This window comes from Myxocyprinus asiaticus, chromosome 45 (assembly GCF_019703515.2).
Source record: "Myxocyprinus asiaticus isolate MX2 ecotype Aquarium Trade chromosome 45, UBuf_Myxa_2, whole genome shotgun sequence".
Lineage (NCBI taxonomy): Eukaryota > Metazoa > Chordata > Actinopteri > Cypriniformes > Catostomidae > Myxocyprinus > Myxocyprinus asiaticus.
In genome coordinates, this window is record NC_059388.1 from 27,199,303 (window position 1) to 27,221,686 (window position 22,384).

Sequence of the window (22,384 nt, forward strand, 5' to 3'; positions counted from 1 at the left end):
AGTGTAAGTCCAAGACGACATGCATAAAAAATGACTTGGTGCACCTTTAATTAAAATCATAAATAAATAAATAATACATATAAAAATATTATTTTTATGGGCGCAGAAATGGAATTAGCACAGAGCTTTTCAATTTGCACATTTCAGTTTGTGCCTCCAACGTCCATGAGTTGCTATGGTAACGGGTCACTAGGGCTTTTGTGTACCCTAGCAACCCTATAGCAGCTGGAGAGTGAGGCTGATTAGCTTGCTAGCTTTAGTCAGACAACAAACTACACAAGTACAAATCATTCAGTTGTTTATTTGAATGGTTTTAGAGATGGACTCTGATACTTTGCATTACTCGTTGGATTTAGTTGCTGGTAATGGTTTGATTTTGAGCTGTGAGCAGAGAGCTGCTCTTCAAACCTCTCTTGTCATACTGAAGAGAAACTACAAGTTCAGCCGGGTTTTGTTTTGGGGGAAGATTCTGGGGGTAAAATGTGACTATTTTATTGCTCACGGGGTTGGAGAGGATGAAATGAAAAACAAAAAGTCTTTGTACAGGTAGGACATCACATTGTTATTGCTCTTAATTTGAATAAAATCTTGTTTTTTTTTATAAACAGCTAACAGCTAAAACTTGCTCAGTTTACTACACAGTTATATTAACTTATAAAGATGAGATTAAAATGACAATAATTCATATATATATATATATATATATATATATATATATATATATATATATATAGTATACACGTGTGTGTGTGTGTGTGTGTGTGTGTGTGTGTGTGTGTGTGTGTGTGTGTGTGTATATACACACACAGGGGCACAAAAATGGGGCATGCAACATATGGAACGCATAGGGGCGCCAAAATCATACTTTTTTAAATCTCCATAATACCTTACAAATAACCAAAAGCACAATTTTAAACAATAATGAAAGGATGAATTTTATTTAAATAAACTTTTATTTGATTTAATTTTATTTAACTTAAAAATGTCTTAGCATTTTAAATGGGTCAATCAGATGTGGATATCTAGACTATTTTTATATTAGGCTATTAATTCATGGATGCAATAATAATAATAATTTTTATTATTATTTTATTTTGCAATTAATTTATTTTTGATAACAATAAACAGAAAATCAAACGTAAAAATGTGCACACAACACATGCATCGGATTTTCCAAAATTTAGAGCAGGCTATAGTCAAAGGTGATTGACAAGATTGGCAGTGCAAAGCGTGGACACTGTGTAATAAAAGGATGTTAAACTGGGACTGGAAAATGGTCAATATAAGTGCTGTGAAACCAACCTCAGGCAAGTCAGATGGGCATCAAGTTTCATTTGATAATAGCAATAACAGAAAAATATAATGTTATTTGTGTACACTTGTTAGTGTTACTTGTTGCATACCCCTCAAAAAAAGTGTGGTTGCGCACGTGTACATATATATATATATATATATATATTACAATATTTATTACACTGTAATAAAATATTTTTTTACAGAAACCATTGATTATTCATTTTTAAAATTGATTATTATTATTTTTTTTTTTGTAATTTAAATACTATTTTTATTCAAGAGATACAGTGTGCCAATATTCTAGTCTTTGAGATAACATACATATTCATTACCTATGTCTGTGTATTCTTATTAGGCCTGTTCTTATTTATTTATCATTTAATAGTTTAAACTGCATGGACTGGCACCTGCTGCCTCCAGCCACTGAGTCCATGATCGCAGATGTGGCTTTAGCAGCACAGGGGCGATTCACAGGCGACCTGTCCCATGAATACGAGCACACAGAGACACGCACTCAAGGAGAGGGGGACGAAGCCATTGAGGAGGAGGTCACGGTGAGAGGAGGGGCGGGTGGTTTACACGGCACAGATGGGGCTATAATAAGCATGCTTCATCTCTGGAAATTGGAAAAAGGAGAATACTTAAACCCTTCCCCCCATCTGTCTTAGTTTATGTGGTATATCTTACATGGACTTGTTGAGGAAGGAAGTCTTTTAAAGAGTTTTGTGGCTTTTAGTCTATGTCTGTTAACTTTAAATTAATCTAAATGCAAGTTTACCCCTAAAATGTATTTAAAAATTAAATTTTTTATCTTCTGGAAAACGGACCAAAAATATTGATGGCTCATGCAGCACTCACTCATTTTGCCCAATCAAATACTCTCTAGAATATAAATGTCCCTTCCCCTAATAGAGCGCAACAGTCTTGTTCTGGAAGTAAAAATCCTATTCATTTTTCCATAGACTAATTGAGTTTCAATGATAACTTATAAACCTTTAAAGACAGACCTACCTTGAGCTCCGAGGTTGTTCATCGATGGTATATGCTTCCGATGAAGCCATCCAACTGCGTTATTTCATCTTCATTGTTTAAACATCGTGTTTGATAGCAGAATTTATGGTAAACAACTACATTACCTATGGTACAGCAAAGAAAGATCCACCAATCAGAGAACCGTGTCCAACCAAGCCTGTGAAACGTACCTCGGAACGACCGCCCACTCCCATGACGCACTGTGAATGACGTAATCAAGTTGGTGTCTCTTCACCCTTTAACTACTTATCTATTTGTACATATCAGAATATTTTGCAATAAACTTGAAATATTATGATTCTGTACTTTTAATGAACAACTTAAAATCAATAGTTTTATATATTCACATATTTTTTTATTCAGCGACATCCTTCACAGTGCTTCATGGGATTGTAGTCAGTGCCTCATGAAAGACGGTAAGTACACAGCATTGTACCTTTGTCTTTATGTCTGATTTTCAAACACTTTTTTGCTTCAAATCAAAGTTTGTAATGTTGTGATTCACCTCGGAGCTGGTTGGTTTGGTTCATGGCTTACAACTCTTTTATGACGGATTTTTTGAAAAGTCAATGGGAAAAATGAATGGGAAAAATACTTCCTGAACCGACATGGCTGAAAAAGTGGGCAGGCACTGTTGCACTCTATACAACCTACTTTTAACATACTTCGATATGTCCTTTCTGAGCTTGACTTTAATTTTTAGTATTCAAAGTGTTTTTCAGATATTGGGGGATGTGGGAGCTTCAGCAGAATAAAACAAAACAAAAAAAGCATGAGTCATGAATGTGGTGTTTATGTCAGCCGGGTAATGTTTTGATTTAACAGAACTGTTAGCCTATCATTTATTCGGTTTTCTGTTTATTTGTGGTGGTGAGCGTTGGAGTAAATACCATAAATGCAGGTGGCTTGTTGATTGTTAATGTTTTGATGCTCCTGTAGGTAAAAGTGAATGAGGAGAGCCGATTGGCTACGACTGTGTTTAATATTGATAAAGACGTATCCGTGGTGCCACGTGGTGCATTTGTCAAGAGTCCCAGAGGCAAAGTGCTGACAAACCAAAGCTTTGGAGGTATGCTTACAGCCAAGCTCTTCCAATTTGTGTGTGTGTGTGTGTAAATGTATAAATGTTCTACTGGAAATTAGAAGCAGCTGTGTGTATGAGACTAAATTCTGTATTTGTATTCTGCTGATTATATGTCATCATGTCAGTTGTGTGTGTAAATATCTTGGTCTCATTTACAGCAACTCTCATCTTAATCCTCTTAAGACTTTTGCTATGTTTGAAATAACACTACAATACTATTCATACTACTGTATTGCTGCAGTATACATGATGTTTACTGTGAAATATGCACATTTTCTGTATGTATGGTATATGGAATAAGAATTAAGATATTTTTACACAAAATTGGAGTACAAATAACCATTTTATTTTCAAAATGATAACTGGACAGCACTTACCATCTAATTTAAACATGCAAAGTAGTGAGGTCATGTGAGAACTAAATATTTATCATTGCATTATACATACTGTTTCATAAATATGAAACACATATATTCATGTTTCACAGGTCTACATCCCTCTGAGGCTGCAAAACTGCACAACTACCTGCACTTTCGTGAACCAGTTAACCTGAAGAAGAAATCTATTTTGGAAATGGCTGACCTCAACCCTGCTCTCGACTTTCTAGATCCTTTGAGTGAGGACATTCCCAAAGGTAATTAAAAGCAAGTCTGATCATTTATTACCATTTTGTGTGATGCTTTGTTCTTTGTGTGGTTTTATTTTCAGGCACAATATTCTTTCTTGAACTCAGAACGACATCTTCAACTCCCACCCTCAAACCCTGCAATGAAATATTTGCACCAAAAGCCCAACTCCCCTTTTTCATTAGACATTATTACTGTAATTCAAAGGTAAACAACACCTGTTAACACTACCATGATTTCCAAAAAATGATGCTGACATGCAGATTGCATTTTTTTGCCAGTCCTAATAGTGGTGGGAAACATGATGAGGTTGTTAGAATCCTTCTGTTAGGTATCCCATGTTGCCCGTAGCTGGATTTCCCTGGGCTAATGACAGATATGATCTGGCAGCTGCCTAAAGCTAAACTAAAGCCAAGACATCTGGGGTGTTGTTCTGCAGACTAAGATCCCATTGTTCTCATTCCTTAACACTCTTTTTTTCTATCCTTTCTGAGAAGAACCATTGAAGCGGTTGCCATTTCTACAGTACATCAACAATAAATCAGGCTTCCCCTTTCATATATATTGGTGTTTTCTGCCATGTTTGTCAGTTGGGTAGCAACTAACAAAAAAGTTGTTCAGAAAACTGTTCTTCTGTGGTTCTTCTCATCCAACTTGGTCTACTCACAAGCTTGCTGAAAGATATTCATCAAACACGCTTCATGAAGCTTTACCCATTGCTTGGCCAGGCTACAGACTAATACAGATTGTTTAACGTTGATGCATCTGTAGAGTTCCTAGTGGAATATCTTGTTCTGCTGATCCTGAATCTTAACCAGATGGAATCTATACTGAGCAAATCACAAAAGCATCAGTTTGAGCCTTGAAATTGACAGAAAACACTGCTTTGGCTTATGACTTTGGGAATTATCCTTGGATTTAGAAGCCTCATAGAGCATTCAAAGCATGATTAAGACCTCTTGCTGGATGTGACCTTAAACTGTAAAGACAGACAACGAAGGAGAAGTCTGTGATAACCCATCAAAGACTACAAGAATTAGAGGACAAGAATCATGTCCTCAAAGGGAATATTGCTGTCAGACTGTCGGATTTAGAAGGCAAATGCCACTTAGTTTCTCAGAAGAGAATTTGATGACCCGGTCATCCAACTGGAGACATGCCCAGACTTCAAGTGTGTTAGAAACATCTCAGCTGTTTCATTAAATGCGGTGATCTGTCCTTCTTAATTTCCCTCTCTAAGGGATAGCTGCTCACCTCAGGCAATACCCAGCTAAGCTGATTTGTTTCGTCTTTGAAGACAAAGTGTTTTGAAAAAGTAGAGCGGGTCTTTTGGCTTGGGCCTCAAAAAGAGGGGATTTTCCTGCTCTGTGTAACACTTTCCTCTTTTTTTTCCTTGACCAATCAGGTGAAAAAAACACAATCCGGTCTCTAGAGGTGAACAGGTTCATCTGGACACCTTAGGTAGTGGGTAAAAGATACTGGGAAAGAGCTCTCTTGATGAATGCTATTTGCCGCACTTCAGCTTCACTCAGGTTTCACTGAATATGGCCTGGACAGGAAAAAGTGGTTACATTTCCAAAGAACTTGGAAATGCAGAAATTGTTGTATAACCACACAACTTTTGAGCCAGATATCACTGTAACAATGGGGTGGAAACATTTTCATTTGTTGCAGATGGATGGACCCAGTCTGTCAGACCGTAGTGTCTGTAGTTGTTGGGAATGCCTGTCTCAATAACTTGGTGCTTGGGGAGTCCAGTTGCCACATATCATTCTCAAAATCGGCTATTATAATTAGTAAAATGCGATGGCCATGTATTTCCTCCATTGTTTATGGAGTTTTTTTTTTTTCTTCAACTTTGGGCATTTTCATGTCAGTGCATTTTTACTGTCCTATATCCAGACTTTCAACATTAAACTATGAAACTCTATTATAAAAACACAAATTATCACCTAAAAAATATAACCTAAACAAAGAGTGAAATAAACAATTTCAATATTTATTTTGTGAAAATTATTTCTATTTTTCAAAAATTAAGTCTGATTCACAAATAGGGTGGCATTTCCACCACACCAAACAAATGTTTTTCCCCAAAGGAAGCGAACTTGTTACCCAAGACAACAAAGTGACTAGTTATGTTTTAAAGGAATATTCCGGGTTTATTTCAAGTTAAGCCAGTTGACAGCATTTGTGGCTTAATGTTGATTACCACAACAAATTATTTTGACTCGTCCCTCCTTTTCTTTAAAAAAAAAGCTAAAATCGGTGTTACAGTGAGGCACTTACAATGGAAGTGAATAGGGCCAATTTTTGGAGGGTTTAAAGGCAGAAATCTGTTATATTTTATAAAAGTATTTACATTTATACTTATATTAAAACTCATGTATTATTTGAGCTGTAAAGTTGTTTAAATAGACATTTTTACAGTCATTTTAGGGGTTTAGGGTTTGTTGACATTACATCGTCATGGCAACAAAGTGGTAAATTGGCTATAACTTAACACAAAAAAGTTAGTAAGCAATTTTATCACACTACAATCATGTTAATACACATATTTTTTATGTCTTGTGAAAATACTTTTGAAACAGGAGTATTTTAACGTTTACGGATTGGCCCCATTCACTTCCATTGTAAGTGCCTCACTGTAACCCAGATTTTTTGCTTCTTTTTTTTAATTTTTATTTTTAAAGAAAGTAGGGGAAAGATAAAATCAATTTTTGTGGTAATCAATATAATGCCAAAAATGCTGTCGATTGTGGTTAACATGTATTGAACCAGGAATATTTCTTTAAAGACAATTACTTGGTTATTAATTACTTAGTTTACAAGGTAAACTATTTTTTCTTTAGAATATTTTTTTAGACGTCATTTCCAATTAAGATTGCAAGAAGTGTGAAAATATTTAATTGTGTGTATTTAGGATACACAAAATGTTAACTATGAAATTAGCCTTGGAAACACAATTAAGTCATCCATTTTACTTCAAATACAATAAAAATGCTATTTCCATCACTATAATTTCCAATTCTATAAAACACAAGGCAGAATTTGAGATGGTGGAAATGACACTGTGGTCACAAAAATGACAAATGTCCTGTAATGCATGTACATACCCTGAATTCTTTTTTTTTTTATCGAGACTTGCTTTCTAGAAGTGTATAGTGCTAAAATTGCCCGAACCTAAAGAAACATACTTAGGTGAACGGTCTATAGAATTGCTGCTCATTAAATATTTTGACTCATAATAAAGCGGAGTCTGACAATGGACATTATTGCTGACATTTGAATGTTTCAGGTTAAACATTGTTCTCAGTGAATGTACAGAACTGCGATTCACGCACACACAGACTTCATTGGCATTGAGTTTTGTGGTGCTGGGTTCGAGCCAATACCAGCAACTGGATACAGTGGCCACCCAGACAGAAAGACCCCTGAACGCCTCTTCTTTATACACTGCTATGATAATAGTCATCCCTAACTGAGCCAACTCTCGGTCACAATTTTCTTCTCTCCAGATTTTGTTCAGCTTATGTCAAATTATCAGAGTCTGGATTTTGTCAATGCTTGTTGTGTGTTATGTTGATAATTCACATTCAGTTTATGTAAAATCATTTCTTGTCTCATTTTCTCTTTGATCCTGCAGACTGGGATCATTCTAGTCTGTTTCTTGTTTGAAATTAAGCTTACTGCATGTGTTCTTTATGTAGGGTCATGGAGCCTGCAGTTTGAGCGGGTTGGCACTGTGTGTGTATTACGCAGCATGCTCTGGCTGGGTCTCACCTTCTTCCATGTTCCCCAGACCCCGCAGCATGGGTACATCTACATGGGGGATGGACTTATGAATCTTGACCTCCCCTTCATGTTATAGCTGGCAAAAAGCAAAGCACCCTCCCCTTCATGCTATAGCACAGTTCTGGTGTTACAACCTTTTGAAGGCCTTCCCCTAAACGTTAACTTTGTGACCTTACATTCTCAAGATTTTCTTTCCTGTTATTTTGTGTAATAAAAACAAATCCCAAAATGTTTATGTTCCATTGATATTTCATCCCCAAGGCAGTCACGAGAGAGAGCACCTTGCTTTTTTTTGGGTACAAACCCATACAAACTCAGAAGCAGCTACTCGTGAGGTAAACATATCTGTTTTATTTGCACATCTGCCTTTGCGATAATATACTGTATTGTCAACAATCAGACAGTATGCACAATCAGAGGGCTGCAGTTAGGGCTAGAGTTAATCTCAGGACATTATAGGGATTTCTGAATTTTCTTCTTGATGGTTCATCAAATAACAATTCACATGATATCACCATTACATCTCGTATGCCAGGCAATGAACAATGAGAAAAAAATGCCAATCCAGTTTTATATATCCACTCCATGAGTCATAAATCCCACCGTCCCATCCATGAAAAACATGAAGTCACTGTTTTGACAGGGTGAGCAGCTCTGTCTGTCAGTGCTTTGTGTACAGTGGTTTGGGGCTGTATCTGACATTGTTTTTTAGGGCAGTATGTCCTACAGGCATTCTAATCTTGCACCATTTCAGCCCGGTCTTGTAAATGGGCTTCACAGACTTCACAGAGTACCGTGTCAGATACCTAAAACAGACCATAAGCAAATCAAAAACATATTGTTAATATATGCTTTCTGGTGTTAAATCAAGTCTTGATTTTTATGTGGCACAAAGTAGATATCGTACCTGTTGAGAGGTGGGACTGGCTTAGGTTTTGGTACATGGCCTTCAGGCAAGCGGGGTCGATGATCTGGTAGGAGACCTGGAAAGGAATGAGAAGAAACTGGTTAAATGATCATTATTATTACTTGAGATCAGATAATTAGAATCAAATCTACTGAAATTGAGGGACATAATTTTCCTTCAAAACATAAAAAGAGTAACAGCAGAGTCACTGATATGGGTGTAAATATTTGCACTCACAACAATTAGATTATGATTCTTTATCTAACGACTACAACACATCGTAAAATCTGAAATTTGGTCACTATTTGATTATTTCGGAACAACTCATAAAATACTAGGCCTGTCGCGATTATTAAATTATCGTCCGATCGCTGTATTGATCTAACAGCTATTATTTGAAATAGCCGTGTTTATTGTGCACTCAAATTCCAATCGCATTTACTATACAAATAAAGGACATTTTAAGCAAATGCATAGAAATGTCACGAACGGCACATTTTTGCATTATGAGAGCTCTCCAAAATAGGAACTCCGACCGACTGAGCCGCACTGCGGACCGCATGAAGCTCGTAATAAAAGCGTTCCGATGCATGCGCGGTCTGCAGAGGTTCACGCCAAACTCCCAAGGATTTTGATAGTGAATGCAATGTGCTTTGGTTGCACTTCAACATTTGTTTCACGTATTTTAACCAATAAGGGCTCGCACCTTGTGGGTTTAATCAGAGAGCCTTAAAATAACGCGGGAAAGTGCTGAATTTAGGACAGAAATATTTTACTTTTGCATACTTAAATATGTTATTACAATAGCTATTCAGGTTGGCTGGGTTCCAAAAAAACAAATGTGTAAATGTAAAATGGTCGAAGTTGACCAAAAAGAGAGGCATTTTTAGTATTTGGAAATATGTTGATATTTTTCATGTCATTCTTCCCGTGTGCAATATTTTTTACGTTTTTAAAGCCTTTAATAAAGTCATATGTCCCTCTTTTCTTACATGATTCCACGTTAAATATTTAAAAATGGCTTCTTAAGGTGTATGAAGCACATATACAACTTAAGTATTTTTATGACAATTAATCATCATAATTGTGAAAACCCTGAAACGGACAATGAATTGCCATAATTCCAATTATTTGTTTGACTCAGTTCAACTCAACAGCCAGATTTCATAATCGTGATATAATAATCACTTTAAATAAAATGGATGGAACAAAAAAGCTCATCTACGCATAAACTCACCTGCACGATGGGCCATCTGCACACAAATTGATATCTTGTTGTGTTCCTGAGCACATAGGCCTGTGATGCGCCGGGGCAGCATCCCACCATCTGAACGAATGAACTGACTGAGTAACAGGACGTCCTGCATGTTTATAAGAGAGAGAGAGAGAGATTCATTCACACATTCTGCATTCAAATATGAAACTAGGTTCAGAATGCCTTCACAGAGGTGTACAAAAATCACACAAATTAGCATGTATGAGCACTTACAGTGTAGTTGTACTTGTTTTGAAGGTTCCATCTGTAGATGGGGCATGGAGCAGTGGGGTTGGGAGGCTGAGGTTGCTCAGATGTAGGCTCTATAACCCCCTCTATCTGATAAACAGGGAAAAATGATGCATCACTAGATTACTGTAAACAGGGAGGTTGTAAGGATAACACAATGGCAGCTAGTTTAATCCAGGGCTGTAAACACCATAGAGATTGAGAGCAATATTCAGATTAATAGGGGTCTTCAATGGTTAATTCCAAACTTGTACAAAACCTAAATCCTATTGCAATAGCATGATAACTTGCAAATCTCTATGACAAATAAAGTACTACTTACAACTGTCGTTTTGCCTTCCTTCTTCTCCTCCACTGTAACACAGAAACAACATACACACGAATTCATGACATCTAATGCGGATATTCGGAATGCGAGTCCACAACACATAAATTGAACAGTTACTTAACTATTGATAGGTTTTTACTATACTATAATATAATATAATATCGTAAAATAGAATATAATAGATCAGCAGCTGTTATGAGCTAAGATATAAGATGTCTTATATCTGAAATGATGAGGATGTTGTTGTGCAGGCGTCCCACTGCAACAAGAGGAAACTCCCGCAAACTCACCATGCCTGAGCCCACGACACGGCGTGCTCCCCAGAAACGAGAGCTGTAAGAAACTCGGTAGTCTCTGAAACAAACCCGTGGAGCAGAGATTGCTGTGAAACGATCTGGACCCTGCCCTTATAGACTGCATGACACTGCGCGCCGCCATGCTGTCTTTGACCTTCACTTCCTGGTAGATGACGTATTTCCTGCACGTGACTGTCAGTTGTGGCGGGAAGACTAAATTCGGTAGTATTTCAGACATGAAGATACGAAAAACATGAATAATGGCATTCACTTACGATCCATTTCACTAGGTTCAGTTTTTAACCTACATTCTAGATTAATTACAGGTAAGAAAAATAATATAAGCACAACTGATATTTATGTCAAGTGAAATGCACAGGTAACGGCTGAAGGTGTGACGTGATGAGGTAATCGGCGCTAAATAAGATGTTTTTTTTTTTTTTTTTTGTAGATTACAGTTTGATTAATTAGACCCTAACAATATAATCTTTACGTTTTTAGTTACATTTTCATGGCAAATGAATGTGAGGGATGCTGAATTATTCTCTGACAAGAGCAGCTGTCCTTTTCCATTTCCAGTGATATTTGAAAGACAGGTGAGTCAGATAAAAAGGTGAGTCAGAATTTATGCAGTGAAAAAAATAAGCAGATTGTATTTTGTCACTGACATCCATGGTCGCCTACAGGATTTCATCGGAGGGTACGCATATAAATCTGCCCAATACAACCTTGTAACTAGGGGTGTCCGGTGGCATGCTCCCCCAGGATAATTATTTTTTTTGCAAAAACAACACCAAAGCATTTAATTCTGGTGACTTTGGGTACGTTTACATGACAACGATGTACTAAAAATGGAAACATCTTTCCTTTGTGTTTTTGAAAAATTTAGCGTACAGACGACCCCGTTCACACGGATCCACGAAAACGACTAAAAACTTTGTATTATGCATGCCAGGCCAGTAGTTGGCGATGTCACTTTGTAAAGAAACACTTCGTGCCTGCGCACATAAGCATTCTTCCACAGAGCGGTGAACACAAACAATGAAGATGGCGATCGCTGTTCGTAATAGTGATGCAGTAAATCTACACTTTGCTGGAGAAGCGTCAATAAACTCAAAATCTTGAGCAGCACAAACACAGTCCTGTAGTCCGCCATTGTAGTTTTGAATGTCTCGCGCGCATGCCTATAGACTGAACACGTAATACGCGTGCGCATGACAACAACGTTTTCACAAATTCGCGTTTTTGTATGTTTACATGGAGTCGATAACGGCATCATTTTCAAAAACTTGCACTTGGAAACCCGTTTTCAAAAGTTTGCATTTTCAGGCCCCAAAACGCCATTGTCGTGTAAACGAACAGCCAAAACGCATAAAAAGTTTCCCGTTTTTAGTTGAAAACGTTGTCGTATAAACGGCCCCTTTGAGAGAAGCATTTTTTTTTTCTAGTATGAGTAGCATTCTTGTAACTATTGGCTAAAGCATTTCTTCCAGTAAGCGATCAGAAAAAACGTGTTCTTGCGACCAAAAAAAGCAAAACGCACAACAACGAACAGAGCAGAACGCAGGTGTCTCGAGACTCGTTATTATCCGTTGAAATTCTTTTTAACTTGACACGGCGTCTAAAAATGCAGCGCTCCCATGAAAGAGGCTTAACACACAGTGAAACGTCACGCAGTTGTCAAAAGACATCCATCTAGCGAATGTTTACATGGAAAACGATTGAAAAACAGCGTGAGCGGACGCAAAAACACATTTGGTTTGAACAGCCCCTTGTTCGCATGACACAGCACTAACTGAAGTTTCTCAGAGTTACCTCTCAAAAAGTGATTGATTTTAAATACATTTCCACTGTATCCAGCGCTGTTTGTTCTCTGTATTCGTAAATATCGTATACTGTATACTGTGTGAGAAACTGTTCCAAATGATTCGGTGAGAGAGCGGTCCGAACGAATTGTACTAAATTACGAATTGATTCAGACCGTTATGCAAGCCCGTTTTGCCAATTCACTGAAAAGAACCAACTCAAGATAATTATTAATTTGCAAATTGGGCATTGCTAGTTCTTGTAAACAACCAGCAGACGGGACACATTTCATGATTGGTGTATTCTGAGTGCAAATATTTCTCAGGTCAATCACTCATGGTACGCACTTGCATACGGCTGTACAGCTGCAGGCGCCACTGTTGACATCCACTGATGTGTTAGCAATTCAGAATTGGCTTAACTGTTACTGAAGGTTTTTTAATGTATTTTATTTGTTGTCCAAAATAATTTTTTCCCTGAATAATTTAATTATTTAACCTTATAAAAAGTTTTCTGACTTAAACGTGCTGTAAGCGATTTGTTCATGGAAAGGTATGCAACAATTTTTACTACTCCCTGAAAGATATTAATGAAATAAGTGTCCTGAGATTTCTCACCGGTCTCTGTGACTACTCTAGACTTTGTAAACGGCAAACAAAAATGTGTCCTCGGGCCGCAGACAATGACGTTTTCTGTCTGCTAATAATTTAGCATGTTCTCAGTATTGTAGTTGCAGCGAATTATTGGAGAGGGGTCTGTCTGCATCCTACAAGACTACTACAAGACACGCCACTACAAGACATGCCCACTAAAAGTTACACCCCTCCAAATACCCAATGAAATCCTGAAGTCCTGGAACAGTTGGATGCCACATTCATACACTGTTTGTTGTGTTTATTTGGAGTCCCGCAGCAACCATACACCTACACCTATCCATAACTCTAAACCTAACTATAACCACAAAGATTTAAAAAATGAAAAGTTTGAAAAATCATTAAATATACTGCAAATTAAAAGTTCTTTTGAATTCAGTCATACCACTGTATCACTAGTTGGTGACAGTGAGGAGAAATTTAATGAAAGTGAAGAGGTGAAGAAGCTAGCGGTATGCTAAGCTAAAAGCTAACTGATTAGCTTGAAAGCTCACTGGAGAAAACAACAGATAAATGTTTATCTTACCATTTATATCTTTTTTTTATTATTGAACAAGCAGAAATTGTACAAACGCCCTCAGAAATAGTTATGTGTAGTGGACATGTTGTGAAGTGGGTCCTTGTAGTGTTGCGGGATGCAGACAGATATACTTGGGAAAATTGAGGCATAATGCCACTTTTTTGCCATTTTGCTCATAGCAGTTGTCAGCTGAGTGTGCAATTTTGCTGCTGTTGTTTTTGAAAACCATTTCTGCTCGTGTCAGTCTCAATAAAGCTCATTTGGTATCTTTGAAATGCGGGGTTTTGGGAAAAGTGGGCGTGGCTAATCCAAAGGCTCAGTTTGTAGAAATTCTACGGCTAAAATCACTTACAGGCAGCACCTTTAAACTGTCCTAAAAATTATCTGACTCACAGAAAAAGCAGGCAATCAAGCCTGATACTATGAATAGTTTTCCAAAAAATTTAAATTCTTTCATCAAATCTGTATGACTTATTTTCTTCCATGGATACGAAGGTGATTTTTTTCTAAGAATGTTGTCTCGTCCTCTGAAGCCAAATTATAGTTTTGTGTGTGGAACAGGCCGTAATTTGTAATGTTTTTCAATCATATTCTCCTCTGCTGTAGCTTAGGGGTTTTCAAACTTGGGTCCACAGAAAATGTGGATTATTATTATGTCAATTAGCCAGCAGACTGATGTTACATGTATACTTGCATTGTATGGACAAAAAGTGCTGAAATGTGCTTATAAAAATCTTCACTTAGGTTCTGCTGAAGAAGAAAAGTCATACACATCTGGAATAGCTTAAAGGTAAGTAAACCATGTTTGGGTGTACTAACCCTTTAAACCACTAGAGTTATATTGATTACTTTTATACTGCCTTTATATGCTTTTTGGAGCTTCAAAGATCTGGTCACCATTCACTTGCATTTTAAAGACCAACAGAGCTAAGATATTCTTCTAAAAGTCTTTGTTTGTGTTCTGCAAAAGAAAGAAATTCAGTCATAAACATCTGAGATGGCATGAGGGTGAATAATTGATGAGAGAATTTTCATTTTTGGGTTAACTATCCCTTTCATTTTCAAAACACAATATTGCTTTTTTTTTTTTTTTTAATCACAATTACTGCGTTTCTCAAACACTCTAACTGGATCTAAGTACATGACATGTGTATTTTAGAAAGGGGTTCCCCGTCAAGGGGATCATCATGGGGCGTCAAAAAGTTTGAAAACTGCTACTGTAGCCTACAAATGTGTTCGTGCTCGTGTACATTCGAATATTAAGTCAAGACACATCATGCCTGGTTTAACTTCAGTGGTGAAGAATCACATCAATCCTGGCATGCTGCATCTTGACTGTTTGTAATATTTTGTCTCACCTTAATTAAGACTCTGTGCCTAATGCAAATGTGATATGATTAACTGATTCTCAGGACATTGTCAAGGTAAGTCTAGAGGTACATTATATATTACTGTCTTGAGAAACAAGTGTAGAGACTGGACTGAATGGATTTTTAATTGCAACAGGAATTTTTTTCACAACATACCCCACAATCTTTCTGTTCTTCATAAGCAAAAACCTCATCTAATACCGTTTGAGCTTTAACCTTGTAAAGACCTACCGCCTAGTTTTTGCTGCGTGACAGTGTACGACTTCATGCTTTTCTGAGATCATGAAACCTGTGGAGGCAAAACTATGACTGTATACCGTGACATTCAGTTTATTTAGCTTTACAGTAACAGAAGATTCACCAAATTACATGTCTTATCTACTACCTACTCTAGCTCCACATGAAACAATATAACATGATATGAAGGCAAAATGCACAATCATCATTTTATCTGACTGCACAAAGGTATCTGCCAGGAGCATCTTAACATGACTTGTGCTGACTGTGATATACTTGAAATACTCAGAATAATGCGCAAAGGCAATGATTGTTTGTCACTTATCTCAGAGACTTTGCTTTTGTCATATGTTGGAAATACCATAATAATCAGACAGCAGCTTGTAAACTAGGCTTTAGCATAGATCACTAAATTAAATAACTGAAATGCAAGAAAATGATCAAAGCTTTCCCTGTGATGAAACATCACTCATAGACTTACAGGAGGTTTCAAAAATGCTCACATTACATTATTATTTCTATTAACATTCTTGCACTGGAAACAATTGCATCACTAGCTTTTTATTGAATTGCTTTTAAATATGAATCCTTTTCATAAATCATATTCATTTGAGATCTGACTGAGCAGAAAGGTAGGATTCAGGTTACAGTTTTTGGTATGAGCTAAGACTTCCCTCTAAATTTATGAGGGCTTGTGGTCTGGAACTGCTTTTCTCACAGATGTTTGCCGATTTTCACATTGTGTAACATTCATAGATTTTTGTACTTACAGAGAGAAATTGCCTCAAATATATCTACAGTGTCTTGATGGGATATGTCAAAGTAAATAATCTTATAATATGTGTCGATGTGACATATTTTTTACTTTAAGCCGGAAGTAGTGTTGCGTTTCAAACACTCAAGCTGAAGAGTGATGATGTAGTCAAGCTGTGAATTTCCCATATCTGAATCTTCAGGAACATGTCCTGACTTTCTCATAGAATGGTTGAGATGCAGGTGTTTTGCCTTGGGTTTCCATTGTTTTATTGTGGTAGTATTCTTTGCTGACCCCCTATGTCCCTCATATAAACAGATTTTCTCAGCGAGTATACCTGTCTTATAAATAAATATACAACGGTTAGTTCCGGCCCTCGAATCTGATTGGATGAGAGATGTTCCATGCGCACTGATGGTCAGCACCAGCATCAGCACTCGGACGTTTCACTGTGTGTATCACTCCGCTTGTGTTCGTGCTGTTCTAAACTAAAGTGTAAAAGCAGTGCAGATGTGTTAAGAGCCATCTGTCTCTTTACGTTTAATATTGTTGTGACATTGCGTATCTTAGCCAGCAGGTGGAGGCAAAAGATCATTTTTGTGTGTAATATGAGCCAGTTAGGTGACGTGAAGTCAATCTACGTCAGCCAGTGTTTACATACAACGGTGCTCCATGATCGCTCATGTTACTACTACACTACTAAAGCTAGGAAATCGCTTTAAACGGCTTTAAACGAACAACTTCAGCATTAAGGTTCATCACAGCTGAGAGACACAACAGACTGATTAATTACAAAACTCAAGGCGCTTACCTTTCTGGACTTTCCACATTGGAGAGGATGTGCTGTTTAAAATGGCGGAGGAGACTGCGTTTTCTATAGTGAAAACTTTGGTGCACCGGCTACCACGAAATAGAGAGAAATACACCCGCTTGGATGGCTATTTTTCCACTGAGAAAGCTGATCTTCAGAAAGCTGACAGCATCTCTGCTTGGGTGTGGCAACAGGTGATCGCACATGCTCCGTTTTCTCTCTCTCTCTCTCTCTCTCTCGCACACACACACACATACATCCTTGTTTATCCAATAACTTGTTATAAACAGCACAAGCCATGATATTATTTCTGAAGTGACATTTTTTAATCACTAACGAAGGCTTGGACGCATCATTTGGTTTGAACTAGCAATGGCAGATTCTGATCCGTCGCGTAAGCAAGTAGTTCCATGCACAAATGCGTTTTTATGACCGTACTCAGTTTTTCCTAATTTTTTTCAATTTACTTGTTCATTGAACTGTTGTATATAAGCAATATCACACTCTCAATCGTGCTATATGGCCCTAAATCAGCACTGCTGTGATTACCTATGGCACTCGACCTGCGGCCTCGTGCCTGTGGCCGAATCACAGCAGTGTAAATGTAGGGACATATTGCACTCTTGCTTGTGTGATATTGCTTAAACATCAAAGAGTTTTCAAATGTTTTGCTCTCTTTTTATTCTGAGCCTAGATGTGTTAGTTAAAGTGAAGCCTTGGGTTTGTATTTCCAGAAAGCTGTTCTTTACCATCTTACTGATGGCAGGTGATAAAGTAGCTCACAAATTAGGTTTCACCCCTCACAAAGAGAATCCTTTTTTAAGTGTGATTAAAGTTACGTAAAAAAAAAACCTTCCCATTAATGTCACCTCATTTTTAAGGGAAATGAGAATGCTTGTCCCCCTCTTTCACAGTCCTCTGCAAATCTCAATAGCACTGATGGAAATGGATGTTAACAAGGTCACCTCTTTAGTGAACGAGCACATAAGTTTGCACGCATGGTTATTGGCCTTTTAGACTGGTGCCCTTTGGATCTGATGGGCCTTTTGAATTTCTGGCACCTTCTGTAGAATTATTAGTGCGTGAATAATGGGCTCTTTTTGTACTTTCAAACAAAACCAATCATTCAGAGAGCTCTTATGGCATGGTGGTCAAGCCCTTTGATTGTTATTATGTATTTCCTTCTTGATTTACTGATGAAAGTGATGTAGTTTGTTCCTGAAAGAGGTCAAGATGTCCTAAAAATAGAGGAAAGGGAACCCAGGTAGGAAATTTCAGCTTCACACACAAGTCATGACATTATATCTTGTGAGGATAATGGTGGGAAACCTTTTTCATGAACTTCGGATACTGTTTCTATGAGAAGAACCTTTTGTAAAACATATGTGTATTTGTAAATGAGGACTTTGTTAAAAAAATTTATAATTTTTTTGTTTATTAATGTTGTAGTTGTAGTTAATTTGTTTAATATATTAGCAAGCATGATGTAAGGTGTTGATCCTGTGTCAAGTTCTGGAAAAATAAGTGAAAAATAGTGCTTAATAGCACATCTGTGTCTACACATCTCTATATTGGCACTTGAGAGAAGTAGTCAAAATGTTGGCCTATTTTTGGGATCCCGAATGTGAGAACAGTTCAACAAGGAGGTGCTAATAGGGCTTTCTGATCAGGGTTTTTGTATTGTGTGTGTGTGTGTGTGTGTGTGTGTAGGTTGAGCTACACAAAGCATGCATTGTTTCTCCAAACTCATTCCTTTGGTCACCAGCCCTTCAGCAGTCACATTCCCTGACAAACAAGCTGTAAAAAATTTGGCATTTAAAGTGTCTGGCCACCTTCTCATGGGCTTTGATATTAAAATGAAATATGGAGCTCCCAAACAGTCGGGCAATCTAAATATGGACTGAAGGGGAGTAAATCAGATCATTTTCAGATGATGAAAAGAGTGCTACTGACATCCCCTCAGACAAAGGTGGAGGACAATGGCTCCATGTTGATTCAGTGTCACAGTGAGAAGTTATGGGTGTGCACAGGAGGTAAGCACCACAGAAACATGTGGGGGTTGATGAACATGACAAAACATAAAAAGCCATGTGGAGGTCACAGAGTGCTAATACAGGCAATAATCATAAGGAAGTCTTCCTTGTCCAGCAAAGGCATAGTAGTATATTGTTGGTATTGTGCCATTTGCATGATACTTTGGGAGTGTTTAATTTTAAAATGCCCAATTAGCAGGACTTCATTGAATCTGCACGTGCAGAACTCTGCAAAAAAAAAAAAAAAAAAAATTGCAGATTTCAGCAGAATTGGAGCATTGTGTATTCGTTAATCAGATATTATGGTTAATTTGATGCTTTCAGATAAGAGCTTAATACTCTCTGTTTGACTCCATCAGGTCCTGCTAATTGGCCTGTGTTGGAAAGGAGTCTGGTAAAAATGTCAGAGCACATTATCCCAAGTAAAAATTATACAACAGATTGCATAATTATTCTCATGTTGACTGTCTGACTTTTATATTTCCCAAATTGCCCACATTAGAATATCTTTGGTATTCAATTAACAGAGGGTGACCTCTAAGAGGCTTTGCTGACAGAGTAACTTTGCTGCATAGCTGTTGCATTATGGGAACTCAATTAAGACATTTTAAAGTAGACTGACATTAGTTAAATTATTCTTAAATTAGACCTAAGTGCTCAGCAAATATACACTTCTACTGCTCTAGTACACTCTATAGAACACTATAGTTGGGATGCACTACACCCAGAATGAACGTGTACACATACACGACACAAACATTCATTACATTTTGCATTACTACACTCAACCCCACACACACTCAAACAGTGCCTCATCACAGACCTTATTCATCAGAAAAAGCCTTTTCAGACACTTCCCTGCTTGTCCGAATCCAGATGGAGTGATACATGAATGATAGCATTCATAACATCCACAGTGTGTATTCACGACCCCCTGTCTGATCAGAAATCTGGGATATATCGCATTGCCAGCGACGTGAAATTTCACCCATCCGCACAGTAACAAATGTCTCTCTTTCATCCTTTCTCTGCCTCCCTTCCTCACACCCTCCCTCTCTGCCCTTGCTCTCCTTCTCTCTCTCTCTCTTTTTCTCATTCCCTTTCTTCTCTGCTCCCACACTGAAGCCAGGCGACTGGAGAGGCTCTGGGAGTACGTGCAGAGTGGCAGAGGCTCCTCTCAAAGAATCAATGCACTTTTGGAAAAGCCTCAGGAGATTCAGGCCTCTCCATGTCTCCCTCTCTTTCTCACTCTGCCCAAACTCTTCACATCCGCCAGCCTCTATCCTCATGTACCCTTTTCATTCTCTCACTTCCTCTCTCTTTCTCTTCTCTGTCCACCTCACTTTGCACCTTTCTCTTTTTCAGGCAAATATATGCATATGCTTTCGCTGAAATCCTGTTGCCCATTAGCGGTAATGTCATGCAAGGGGCATCTCAATCAACACAGTGGCCAACAGATTCCTGAGAGCTTGTGGTCTAGGAATGAAAATGTTCAACCTTTTCTTTGTCTTTCCAACTTTAAGTTCCTGTGTATGTTTGCTGTTCATTCACTCATATTAATTTTTTTGTCTTTGACCTGACTGTTTTTTTCAGTAAATGTATGAAATATTCACTTGTAACTCAGACTATTTAGTTGTATTGTTTGAGAAATAAATCTATAAAAAATATTTTTGTAGAACAAGACAAACATTGAAAATAGGCCTAACATAAAGCTTAAGAACTAAAAGGAAATAATGATGCAGCAGTTTCCAGAAAAGTTGTAAAGACAACACCAAAGAATTTGTTGCAAAATGTGTGTAGACTTGTGTCTGATCAGAATTTCTTTCGGTACAAAAGTAGTAAGCAAGCAAACGATTACTTCACAGACATAACTGAAAACAAAGTTGAATATACAGCTGCGGTGGCTGGGAGATAACCTGCATTTTGACAGTAGCAGGATGTAGCATTTGAAAAGAGGAAACAAGAACACATTTTAAGGGACTTTGGACGGATTCTGTGAATTTAGAAACATGAGAAAGGATTCTGTGTGATTTGGAGTTTGTTTATGGAGTAAAGATGATAGTAAAGGGAGGCACTTGCATAATGTTTTTCCCACCATAGTTACAGGTTAACCACTTTTCTCACTTCCTCACAGGCAGTTACCATGGCACCTTTAGAGGCACTCTTAAATCAGATAGCTTTAGCTCAGCTGGAGAAAAGAAGAGGACACACAAACACACACATACTTTCATTAATGTACACACATTAAAGCGCATTTTTACAGATGTACTTACATATATCAACCGCAATGTATACTGATGCTTGCATACAAACACACGTCACATATACAAATCAAAAACATTGGTAAACACAGATAATTAATGTTTTTACAAACCAAAAGTAGGTGTTTAGTTTATTCTTGAAGTTTGACCTGTCTACAGAAGCTGTTCTGAGGCTGAAAAAACGCCAAATGTCAAATGTTCTCCCTTTAATTGTTTCTTCTCGACTGTGGAACCCCTTAAACCCTTTAATGTATAAATAGGTGTTTGTTTGGGTGCTGATCCTCATGACACCCCTAGTGACAAATGTGCCTTTTAGAGGAAAAGAGCACCTGCCATAAAGATGGCATCACTGTCCCCACACTCTATCACTATCAGTCTTGTTCGACTGTTGAATTATTTATCCGAGCATTTCCCATTTGCTCATTATTAACCACTCACTGGCTGGTGTGCATGGCTGTTTTATATACTGTAGCCATTAAACATATTTGGACACATTAAAAAAATTTGCGTAACAAAATATCAAACCAAGTGGCATCTGCAAGCAAATGATGTTATACCTTTATTCAGAACTAACTTCAGAACTAAAAACTTTGTAGGTTTTTAAGTTTTGCTTGAAAGTGTGATATTTTATCTAATACAATTACATTCATAATTTTTTGTACAAGTGTGGCAAATAATTTTTGGAGCCACTGAATATATGACAAGGATACAGTATATTTACTGTATCTGTAGCCTGCAGCCCAGTCTTATACTTTACAGACCTACTGTGGAAGGTTTAAAGGAATAGTTCACCCAAAAATGAAAATTTGCTGATAATTTACTCACCATCAGGCCATCCAAGATGTATATGACCTTCTTTCTTCATCAGAACAGCATTTAAGGATCCCAGGTATTTAGCTTCATCCAATGCAAGTGAACGGACACCAGTTTTTGACGGTCCAAAAAGCATATTTAGGCACCATCAAAGTAATCCACACAACTCCAGTCGATTAAGTAATGTCTTCTGAAGTTAATCGATACATTTGTGTGAAAAACAAATCGCTAATTAAAACATTTGTAACTTTAATTTGGTGC

General features: G+C 37.5%; 2 protein-coding genes across 2 annotated transcripts; one reads left to right on the top strand and one right to left on the bottom strand.

The window, feature by feature from the left end:
* The first annotated feature begins 242 nt into the window (after positions 1–242).
* Positions 243–8,116, top strand: LOC127435080 (radial spoke head protein 9 homolog). Its single transcript, XM_051688244.1, has 5 exons — positions 243–546; positions 1,682–1,850; positions 3,268–3,397; positions 3,900–4,046; positions 7,746–8,116. Exons 1-5 carry the CDS (start codon positions 308–310, stop codon positions 7,904–7,906), a joined length of 846 nt encoding a protein of 281 aa, XP_051544204.1. The 5' UTR covers positions 243–307; the 3' UTR covers positions 7,907–8,116.
* Positions 8,117–8,161: 45 nt separating this feature from the next.
* On the bottom strand, positions 8,162–11,025 carry LOC127435084 (39S ribosomal protein S18a, mitochondrial-like). The gene is made up of 6 exons (XM_051688254.1): positions 10,860–11,025; positions 10,564–10,595; positions 10,227–10,331; positions 9,975–10,098; positions 8,738–8,813; positions 8,162–8,636 (listed from the first exon to the last, which is right to left on the bottom strand). The coding sequence occupies exons 1-6, from the start codon at positions 11,005–11,007 to the stop codon at positions 8,492–8,494; spliced, it is 630 nt and encodes a 209-aa protein (XP_051544214.1). The 5' UTR covers positions 11,008–11,025; the 3' UTR covers positions 8,162–8,491.
* Between the last annotated feature and the right edge of the window lie 11,359 nt (positions 11,026–22,384).